The 11,688-nt window shown below is 50.4% G+C and overlaps 1 protein-coding gene across 1 annotated transcript; it reads right to left on the bottom strand.

Annotated features, from left to right (window-relative positions):
• Nucleotides 1-638: 638 nt before the first annotated feature.
• On the bottom strand, nt 639-5,931 carry GASK1A (golgi associated kinase 1A; the record flags this gene model as incomplete). The annotated part of the gene is made up of 4 exons (XM_080364191.1): nt 639-849; nt 1,448-1,551; nt 1,823-1,945; nt 5,413-5,931. Coding segments are annotated over 4 exons (957 nt in total), but the record flags the coding sequence as incomplete, so codon positions are not given.
• Nucleotides 5,932-11,688: the final 5,757 nt, after the last annotated feature.

Here is an 11,688-nt window from a genome sequence, read left to right as displayed (position 1 = left end):
GTGCTGCCTGGCCCCAGCTTCAGGCAATGACTTACACCCACTCCCAGACACATATCACCTCCTCCAGGGCCGGGAAAGACAGAGCTCAGCTTGGGTGATTTGTCGCTGCTTAATCCACTTAGAAAGCTCCCCTCTGCTCTTCCCCAAGCCGCTCCAGCCTCTCTGCCTCTAATGTTTTGGAAACAGAGAAGGCATCATCAAAAGAGCCTGGTGCAAGCCATGGAAAGGCTGCTAGTGACTTTTTCCAGCCTTGAACAGTGCTGCTCACCACTTCTTTAATCCTTCCCAGTACCCCTATAGGGTGTTCAACCGTCCAAGCCTCCAGTTTGCAAAGGTTTTGGGATGGGAGGGGTGAAGGTACCCAAAAAATTTCATGGATATGCCCCTCCTTTGAAAAGACATGCTGAGACCATTACTGGATAAATGTTGCCTTTCTCAAGCAGTTGCAGGTTGTTTCAGGAGATGTCTCCTCTGCCTCTTTCCTCTTCCCTGTGATTGAATCTCCTTTTCCAGGACATCCTACAAGGAAAAGGAGGGGAACACCTTTTGGAGAGGCAAACATGCAGTCTCACATCACCCACATCAAGGGTGTGAGGAACACCCATCGCTGCCGGGATTTGCAAGGCACAGTGGTCGGCTCAGCGCAGTGAGTCCCCAAACACCGTCAGGTTGTGCTCCTGGATGTACCGCAGCAGGATGCGTGCCCGCCTGTCGATGGTCCGCAGCAGGGGTCTCAGCCCCTCAGCGCCGCCCTGGCTCTCCCAGAGCTCCCGGTCAAGGCGCAGCGATTCCAGCATCAGGCTCTGCAACCTGCCCGACCGCAGCGTGGCCACTGCTGCTGCTGGGAAGCTGCAACAGAGGAGCAGAAGAGAGAAAGGGGAAAAGGGATTACCCAGGGAAGGCTGAGCAAGGGAGGAGGGCAGCAGCAGGGCACCCCAGCAAAGGCCACCCCAGTACTTGGAGAAGAAATGCATGTCCACCCAGATGAAGACAGGATGAGGAGCCTCCTGCTTAAAACTCTGCCCATGGTGAGCATGCAGGACAGCTTCATCAGAAATGGATCCAAATGAGCTCCAAATCAAGGGACCGATAGTGTGCCAAATGCCTGATGGGCAACAACACAAGAAACACTGAAATACCTGATTGTTCGGGGGGTGTTTTGTGCAGCTGCCAATTAGAGAGGGGAAAATAGGCTTTGGAGACTGCCGTCAGCCACCCAGAGCAGGATGAAGGGCCAGTTTCAGGGCAGGAGCATGCATGATGAGTTTGCAAGCCCACCCATCTGCCCCATCCTGGGTGGGAGCTGGCCCCACTTCATAGGGGTGCCCAACTGGGGAGGCCAGGAGTGGCACAAAGGTGTGCACATAGGGCTAGTGTCCATCCTGTCTATGCAAGCACAGGTTTCTCCCAGGATGTGCCCCCAGGAGGGTGGCATCCCCCTCCCTACCTGTCTATGCCTTGCAGGAGCCTGAAGTTGAGCTTCTCCTCAGGGTGCTGTGGCCTGCCAGCGTTGTCGATGAACACCAGGCGGGATGGTGCACTCCTCCGGACCTGGATGAGAAGAAGAAGTTCAGTTATTGTGGGGAGTCACCAGTTTGGGGGTTTAGGTGCTTGTTTTTAATGCACTGAGAAATTCTGAGAGCATTTCGGGGCCAGCAGCTGCCAAATCCCAGGTCTCTCCCTGTCGAGGCACACCTCCCACCATGGACCCAGCATCACCATGGGATCTATGTCCCCTTTGTTGCCACCTCAGCCCTGCAAGCACCTTCCAGGCACCTTCATCTTAGCTCCAGAGCAGTCCCTGGGAAGCAGGGGGACGTACCAGGATGTGGACCAGGACCAGCTCCGCCGGGTTTCGGCACTTCTCATGGAGCCTCTCCTCCACACAGGGCTCAGAGGGATCAGGCTGAAACCCACAGCAATAGCGGTCCAAGCGGTCATGAACCTGCAGGACACATTTGAGGACCTTAGTGGGGACAAGTGCCTGGGGTGGCGAGGTCCAGTTGAGAACTTTTCTTGCTCAGAGGAGAATAAAATTTTTCTAAGGATCCTCAGTAAACACGAAATAGTGAGTGAGAGAGAGGCAGGGAAGGGTTCAGAAGCTGAGCTGACTTGCAAAAGCCCCTCGGCTTGGAGAAGAGACAACAAAGTTGATGGTGACAGGCTGTCCCATTGAAGATCAGACACCTGCTGTGGTACATCCACTCTGTATTTGCACAGAGCGAATGGGTCGTGCTTCCCGCTGAAACCAAGAGAAGACATACACAGACATGAATGAAAAAAAAAAAACCACACCCAAGGAAACCTAGGTTTTGAAACCTCAAAAGTATATTATTTTTTTGTTGGGCTGAGTCCTGGTGCACTGGATTATGGTTTCATCTGGCTCCCAGCTCATAGACTCCCTTTCATCCAACCCTGCTGGCAACCTGAGCAGCAATCAATGGAAAGATGAATGGAAAAGGATCAGCAAGGGAAAAAGTGAGCTGTGCGTTACACAGAGCATGCCTGACATTTGAGTTAGGCTATGGTGACTTGTTTTGACCACATTTGTGTTTAATCATTTGCAGACACTGCTAAGGCTCCATGTTGTCAAGGCTGTCAAGCCCCTGCTTCCCACCCCAAATCCCTGCAGAAACTCCAGTGCTACTTGGCAGCTTCCAGTGTTTCACCCACACCCTCTGAGGGACAAGGGACTCTTAAAGGAAATAAATCTCTGTCAGACTCAGCCTCCGTAACCCTGCCATGGTATTCACAAAGCTTCCTCAGCTTTATCGGAAGAAAGCAGAGCATCCTCTGTGTTGGCCCATGGTGCAGATGGGACCTCACTGGCTGCTGACCCAGGTGTTTCATTAAACCCCAGGAAACAGAGACAGAGTGTCGAGTGGGACTCATCCTGGAGCCCTCAGTACAGGAAAGACATGGCCATGTTGGAGAGTATCTGGAGGAAGGCACAGAAATTATCAGAGAGATGGAACAGCTCTGCTGTGAGGACAGGCTGAGATATTTTGGGTTGTTCAGTCTGGAGAAGAGAAGGCTCCAGGGAGACGTTTTATTGTGGTCTTTCAGTACTTAAAAGGGGCCTGTAAGAAAGATGGGGACAGACTTTTTAGCAGGGCCCGTTGCGACAGAACAAGGGGTGATGGTTTTAAACTAAAGGAGGAGAGATTCAGGCTCGACATGAGGAAGAAATGTTTTACACTGAGGGTGGTGAAACACTGGCCCAGGTTGCCCAGAGAGGTGGTAGATGCCCCATCCCTGGAGGCATTCAAGGCCAGACTGGATGGGGCTCTTGAGCAACCTGATCTAGTTGAAGATGTCCCTGCTCATGGCAGGGGGGTTGGACTAGATGAGCTTTGAAGGTCCCTTCCAGCCCAAATGGTTCTACGATTCTATTCTATGATTTTACGATAATCTTGCTTCTCAAAGGGTTAGGAATCTAATGACCAAGGAAATCAAACTTTGTATTTCCTATCTTGCTCTCATAAAATCACAGTCGTAGAATGGTTTGGATTGGAAGGGACCTAGTCACCTAGTCACCTAGTCACCTAGTCACCTAGTTCCAACCCCACCTGCCATGGGCAGGGACACCTTCCACTAGACCAGATTGTTCAACCCATCCAGCCCAGTCTTGACCTACAACTTCTCTGGGCAACCTATTCCAGTGCCTCACCACTCTCAGGGTGGAGGGTGGGAAGGGTGTGCCACAGGGAAGAGATACAGCTGCAGGGCTTCAGAGTTGATACATTTTTGGCTCTCTTTATACTGAATTTCAAAAACATCAGCTGCTCCCTTTTCACTGGGCTTGCTGTTTTGCTCTCAGTAAAGCTTTGCACCAAGATAGGGGCTCACCTATGGCAAACACCAAGAGAAATCAATATATAAGCAGCCCAATTTTAAGGCTAATTTAAGAAAATAACCATGATTTCTATGTCAATGTATAGCAGGGATCGAAGCTTGCCTCTTTGCAGCTTGCAGCCCTTCCCCAGCAAGGGCTGTGAGGGGCTAAAGCCATTTCTGAAGGATGCTGTTTCACTTCTCTAACATCCTGGTGACTTGGTGCTTCTTCACCTTTTTGTGACTTTTCTGCATGGGATGATCCCATTGGAGTTATTGAGGAAAACCTGTGGATTGTCCTTGGATTTATCACTGTGCTGCTTTAGCCCTCTGAGGGAAAGTCTCCTTAAAATTTGATATTTTCTACTGGAGACTCAGCCTTTCCATTGCACTCAATGGCATTTTGGCCTGGGGAAAGGAAGGGGGTTGGTTAATCATCTAATTTCTCTGGATGTTTCAGCTAAAATATTTCCAAGCCCAGCCAGGACTGCTCTGCCTCTGCCAGCATAGTCTGAGGTTATAAAAATTAACGGTCAGGCTTTGCCAAAACAAAACAAAACACACACAAAAAAACCCATGAGAACACATATTCTTCCTTTCCTTTCCTTTCCTTTCCTTTCCTTTCCTTTCCTTTCCTTTCCTTTCCTTTCCTTTCCTTTCCTTTCCTTTCCCCTTTCCTTTCCCCTTTCCTTTCCCCTTTCCTTTCCCCTTTCCTTTCCCCTTTCCTTTCCCCTTTCCTTTCCCCTTTCCTTTCCCCTTTCCTTTCCCCTTTCCTTTCCCCTTTCCTTTCCCCTTTCCTTTCCCCTTTCCTTTCCCCTTTCCTTTCCCCTTTTTCTTCCTTGTTTGTTTTTTTGGTGTTGGTTTTTTTTGTTGTTGTTTTTTTGTTTGTTTGGTTTTTTTTTTGTTTTTTTTTTTAATTTTAACACTTGCCCTTTCAGGTGGTTTCCATTTGTCTGATAATCAAAGCTCCAGCCCCAAGGTGCCTAAACAAGCTTTTTTCCATAGAAACCACATTTGCCTCCTACACAGCTACTCTTTAAGAAAGGAGAACTCTCTGGGATGCTGTTGTAATCCCTTGTAGCAGTAGGGTATGATTTTCCAGACAGAAGATTAAGCACTATTAATCCCGAGGAGGAGGAAAGCAGTGCCGTATGAAGGGGCAGGGCTCCTGATTTCCTACACCAGCAGCACATTCCTGGAGTTGGATGAGATAGGGCTGATGCAAAACACGCTGCTTGTCCCTAGGGATGCCCCATCCCAAGCTGCTGCCAGCATCGGCACAAAGTGGAGCCAACACTGAGAGAAGTCTCAGCCACGTGAGAGTGGACTCACCACATCCAAAACCTGCCCATGTTTCCACGCAAGTCCCAAACATGGATCGTGCTTGGGCCAAACCACTTCTGCACAAAGCTCTGCTGCTCCCCGTTAGCTAAAGAATACAAATACATCCCAAGAAACCACAGCCTATGTGACCCCGTGGAGAAGAAGGAGACCGTGGTCAGGCAAGACAGATGCCAGTGTAGGGGGGGCCAGCAGCACAGCTGGTGGGGCAGGTGGTCTCCATCACTCCAGCCCTACCTGGAGGAGAAAATCAAAGAGGGCCAGGCGGCTCCATTCACCACGCAAGATGTTGGAGCAGGGACCATCCCTGGCTTCTGGCATCAGTCCACGGCGCCGCAGCATCTCCTGGTACTGCAGCCACCCCAGGGCACAGGAGTTCTGGTCATTGTTGGCATCCTCCAGGTGCTGGAGGTCAGGCACCCACCAGATGATGGGCCGTGGGGAGCCATCAGTGTAGCTGTAGGGCAGGAGGTGGCTGGTGAAGCGTCGAGCTACAGCGGGCAGGCTGCGGTTCAGCCCCAGCACCCTGTCCAGGTGGAAGGCCAGCACCTCGTAGAGGTCCCCAGGACGCTTGATGAGCCCGCAGTGCCCATCCTGGCAGTCCCCCTCCAGGCTGGCTGGCAAGGAGTCCCAGTCAGTGTCTCCCATGGCCCGCAGCCCCACTCGCAGGACTTGCCCATGGGCTGGGATGCGGGTTTTGGACACAACCTGCCCACCAGCCAACAACTGCATCTTTTGGAGGTCATCGTCGGAGAGCCATGGGGGAGCATCCCCTGCTGTCCCCCGCCGCTGTCTCCTGCCCCGGCTGGGGGGCCGGTCCCCCCATGGGTGAGCAGGGGGTATAAGGGGCCTTTGGCTGTGGGTTCGTTCCCCAGACAGGGGGACAGCCACCTCCCGACAGGTGCCTGGCAGGGGAAATGCCGGCAGCAGATGGGGGGAGCTGTCTGGTGATGGGGGCAGGTGGGCTAGAGCCAGCAGGGCCAGGGCCAGCAGCACCCCGAGGGCCACCGGAGCAGGGGGCTTCAGCCCCGTCCTTCGCCATGGTCGCTGAGTCTGTAGGGAGAGAAAGGGAGAGAATTACCGGGGGTCCCAGCGGTGCCATAGGTGCTACAGCTGGGGCACCCCTGGACCTCTGCACTCCCCACCCCAGCAGTCCTGATGAGAAGCTCTTGATAAGCTCTTCAGGGTTTGCTTTTAGCATGTTGTCATGTCTGCAGCAGTGATGTACACATCACCTTATGGGTGATGAATTCTTCATGGTCAAATATTTTGCTTTAAAAACTCAAGGATCTGAGATTGCTGCACACGAATAGGTGGGAAAGGCTACATTTGCACAACACCTTTAGGGTTCTTGGCAGAGATAGACCAAAGCAGAGCAAATTCCTGTCTGGATACCAACATTTTCCAGTCCCTAAGAGGTTTTTTATCTTCAGACTTTACTCAGGACTCCCTCGGTGGCTCCTACCCCAGTTACCCACTCAGCCCATAGCCCGGATCCCTGCACCCTCATTCAAGGGATGTCTCAACACATGCCAAAATATGGCCTCTGAAGTAGTGCCTGCTGCTGCATCCAGCAAAAACAAGGCAGCTCCAAGCACCAATCAGGGGCTGTGGCAGTCTGTGTTTAAAAACTATGCAAACTGCTGTATCTGAAACCTAAAATACCAAGGAACTGCGTTAAGATGGGTACTACCGGGTTCTGGTGTGTATATCTTTATACATGTACCTTTTCCCTCCCCCCACTCCTTTTAGTCATAACTTCTACTCTGAAGGGACTTGCAAAAAATTATATAGGCTGGAAAGGCAGTTACAAGCAAATACTGTGCAAATCTCCCCACATTGCTAAGCCAATGTATCTCTGCTCTGGCCTAAAGCAATACCACGCATACAGTGCTGGGGCTGCCCTGAGCACATCACCTTCCCCTTTGGGGTGAGGTGGTGGGAAGCGAGGGGCAGCTCTGGGAGATCATCCCAGCCCACCCCATCCCCATGGGCTGCCACATTGCACCTATGCTACGTTCACCCGGGCTTGGATGCTCTAACATACCTTAGGGGGCTAGAGCGGCAAAAGGCACCTTGGTGCCGTTTCTCTGCTTTACATCAGGCATTTCCAAGCGGTTCAAATCCACGTTGGAAGTCAAGGCAATGTTCAAGTGGGTACATTTTTTTGCAATTATTTATTTTGGAAGCATAAGTATAGCCATGGCAGACACAGTGGGACAATATATTGCCAAAGAAGGGATAAGAGATTGTTTATAAGAGGAAAAGCTTGAAAGTAAAAAAAGAGCTGAAAATCTGGGGAGGTGAGAACCAGCAGCCAGAATGACTTTAAGAAGGCAGCTGGGAGAGCAGAAGCATTTCCAGCCGCGGGGCTTTTAGGACGACAGGCTCCAGCTGGCTGCAGAAACCCGTCCACCAGCACGACTTCAGCCCCCACAGGAGATGCCCCAGTCACCCAGCACGTGAGCCCCTTCATAAGCTGAGCCAGCACTATCGTAAAAATCCATCAGGCTTGACACCCTCACAACAGCTTCAGATGGCCCCGTGTTGAGGAGCCATGTCCCTCCCAAGGACACTACATCAGCCGAGGTGGATAAGAGGAACCACAAAGCCACCAACTCTGGCAGCAACCACGAGGGATTTCCTTCTAAATCTCAATGACTGAGCAGATTTAATGCAGCTCGTAAGGGCTAGCAATGGTGCATTTGGAGTGATTCAGCTTTATAGCTCTCATTTAATTGTTTCTTTCCCAGAAATACAAAGTAGTGCAGCAAAATATATCCCCTGTGCCAAATTCTTTGCTCACATATAGCTTACACCAGCCTCTGTCAGGAGCTGTGGCTGTCTGGTGTGGGGCTTCGGGACTTGCCAGGGGACCCCTTGTTTTAGCTCTCCCTTAAAACCACAGAGTGAAAAGGAGCTAGTCCAGGGTGAGGCTGGAGGGGAGATTCAGGCTAGACATGAAGAAGAAATGTTTTACAACAAGGGTGGTGAAACACTGGCCCAGGTTGCCCAGAGAGGTGGTAGATGTCCCATCCATGGAGACATCCAAGGCCACCCTCTTCTTCTGTAACAGAGGATTTGCAGGGTGATTGCTTTTGTTAGCCACCCAATAATAACTCTTTGTCTGCTTACACCATTCCTGGGCATGCAAAGAGCCTGGCTGCCAAAAATCCGAGTATTTGGGGATGGGGATGCATGTGGGAACCATTTGGAGAAACTTGGAAATACTGCAGGAATAGTCCCTTTTAATCCACAGCTGTAGAGTAGTGGAAGCCAAATGGATGGCAACAATTGCCTTTTTTTTTTTTTGTCAAGTCAAATCAGTTTACAGACCAAGCAGTCAAAGCATCAATGCTATCCAAACCCGCTTTGTCTTCTCTGTCAGCAAGCTCTGGTTTGGGCACCACAAGTTAAAGCTTCATTTCTTTCCTATCCCGAGCTCGAAATCCTCTGCTGTGAAGCTGGGCAAGGGCCACTACAGGCTCCCTTCCTCATCCCTGTTCAGGTTTTCCCTGCCACATCGACAATAAAGAGAAAATTAAAAAGTGCAAGTAGAGTCTCTGTGTTATTTCTGGCAGTCAATATTGCAAATCTAGTAAGAATCTAGATGATAGAACATTGCGAAAATAATACCGTATTTACAAGCCCAGAGTAAATACTTTTCCAAAGAGACTTCCTCTGAGCCCATGCTGTAAAAAAATGCTGCAATTCAAGTGATGGCTTCAATTCAGCCTGAAATGCAAACCATACATACAGCTCTGCTTTGCTAGTCTGAGACAGTGACAGTACAGCATGTCTTCTCCAGAAATTAGGTCCATTTCCCAGCAGGCATGCCACAGGCAAAACACATAAAAAGGCTTAAGAGATGCATTGCTTGCTCTAGGATGCCGATAAGTAAATAATATATACCTTGCTCATCAGAGGAACATACAGCATGGCTCAGGCTCCTGAAGGCACGGTGGAGAGCCTGTGCAATCTGGCCACTCAGGGATAAAACTTTCTAAATGTGGTTGGAAGGGTTTTATCCTTGACATTTTATTCCTGGGACGCTTGAACTTTGGAAGAATTTGAAGCAAAAAAGTCTGGTTTCAATTTCTTTTCAAAGTGCATCAATTTGGCTTTGTCAGGCTTGAAAGAAAAGAAAAACAATCCTCAAACTTCATTATCCAAGAATGTTAGAAGCAGCCCCAAAACTGGAAGGACACCAAGTAAATACGTGGCCTTTAAAAGTGTGTTTCACCCCTGTTTTCCTCTGGCATTCAAAAAAGTGCTCCTGCCCCTGCACCGGCATTAGCAGACCCCTCCAGGAGCAAATCCCATCATCCAAAAGAGGTACCTGAGTGAACCGAGCTGGCTCAGCTGTGGCCATGTCCCTCTCAGCTGCCTGCCTGCCCTGGGGTCCTGAGCTCAGAGAATTTTGCCACAGGCCACCAGTGAGCAGGTTAAGAGCAGATCTGTGCATTTATCTGGATGCACACTGTACAGGGTGTATTTTGCAGGGGGGGTGCAACACACAGGGCTGTACTCACTGCCCCAGCACTGTGCTTACTGCCCGCTCGATGAACCACAAAACCATGTGGGCAGCAGGAGACGCATCCCGCCACGACTGATTTTAACAAAGGCTGCTTGAAAAGCAACGGGAAAATCTCCTCTGGCTGCCCACCACCTCTGGGAACATCTCCAGAGCCTTGTGCCCAACATGTGGTGCTCGTGGCAGCTCCCAGAGTGTTGGAAAGACAGGCTGGTATGTCAACCAGATCCAGGAGGAGAACAGCCTCTTCCTTTTGGTTTTCTCCAGGAGTTTTTTGGCTTGTAAGGGCATGGCACATAGGTTAATCTCACTGCTGGGGACCCATAACCATGCTGAGGATGTGGAAGGAGACAAAACCCGTCCAACCCAGAGTGACTTTGAGTGAGCCTGAGCAGAAGAAAACCCTTGGCAGCATCCGTTGCCCATCATTCAAGTGTTTAAGTGCCTTCCTATATCATCCTACTTAGGGAAGACAGATGGCTGGCAGAGTGGGAATTTACTAAAGACAGGTATTAAATGAGGAATGCCAGCCTTGAAGGTAGCCCCAGCTCAGAGCAGCTGCCTGGGGAAGCAAGTCCGCTGTGCTGCCCCCACACATGGTTAGGGAACCATGTCCCACCATCACCTGCATCACCCTGGGGCAGCCCCATGAGCCGTCAAAGCAGCCGTGATTCCTCACAGACCCACACCAGCCTTGTGTCTGCGGTTTTTTCCACTAAGGATGCAGTTTTTTTCCTCCAAAATGCCTTTCAAACTGGAGGGACCACAACCCCACTGCATTTTGGCACCCTGTGGCCACCCTGCTAAGCACCAGGGCAGGAATGCGGCAGGCAGGCATTGCCTGTCTGCTCAAGGTGCCCCTGCAGACCCACTTCCACACGTTGCTCCTCACAAGTGATTTGGGAAGCTCAAACCAGGCACTGCGGAGGCGAGAAGAGGGACTGTGCTCCCATAAACCATATGCAAAGGAGTCAGAGCAAATGCTGGGTCTGCTGAAGCCCAGGAGATGGAAACCTGGCATATCGCCACATGGTGCTGGGTCCTTCCCTGCAGAGTCAGCAAAGCCCTGGTCACTGGCATACAAGCCTTCCCACTAGCGTGTCCAAAACCAAACCAGAAAATGACCAAGTTAAATTGCCTGGTGCAAAACTTCAAAACATGCTGTGCTTTGCTAAATTTTGGACAGTCTGCAAAGCTTCTGCCGCAAGGGGATAATTGATGGTCTAACTGTGAGATCAGCATGCTTTGCAGTAGCATAGGACAACACTCCAGCAGCAGCATAAAGGGATGAAATGGTGTTGACACCACTCACTCTGACAATTGACTTTAAAGGGATGGTCCAATGTGCTTCCTTTAACTTCTAAAATAATGTTCCCTTCACAGTTCTTCCCAGTTACTGTTACAGCCTTGGGGCTGCAAACTATAAAATCCTTGAAACCCTTGAGCTCCACAGCCTCTTTCTAGTAATAACCTGGTGTAACTTGGGCTCCAGGTCCTGAGTCAGTTCCTTGAGCTTTTTGCTTCTCAGGGCTGAGATTTCCTGTTTCTTGCTCAATATCATAGAATTGTGTTGGTTGGAAAAGACCTTGAAGATCATCAAGTCCAACCATTAATCTGGCACTGCCAAGTCCACCTCCAAATGGTGTGCCTAAGAACCTCATCTACGCATCTTTTAAACATCTCCAGGGATGGTGACTCCACCACTTCCCTGGGCAGCCTGTTCCAATGCCTGACAACCCTTGCTATGAAGAAATTTTTTCCTAATATCCAATCTAAACCTCACCTGGTGCAATTTGAGGCCATTTTCTCTCATCACTTGTTTCTTGGGAGAAGAGACCAACACCCTCCATGCTACAACCTCCTTTCAGCTAGTTGTAGACAGCGATGAGGTCTCCATTAAACCTCTTTTTCTTCAGGCTAAGTGACACCCATACCCACTATTTCTGGTTTTGGGAGGCCCCTCACCCAGTCGGTGCTTC

The sequence above is a fragment of the Nesoenas mayeri genome (assembly GCF_963082525.1).
Source record: "Nesoenas mayeri genome assembly, chromosome: 2".
NCBI lineage: Eukaryota > Metazoa > Chordata > Aves > Columbiformes > Columbidae > Nesoenas > Nesoenas mayeri.
Note: the sequence above shows the minus strand (reverse complement) of the source record. Positions and strands in the feature narration are given on the sequence as shown.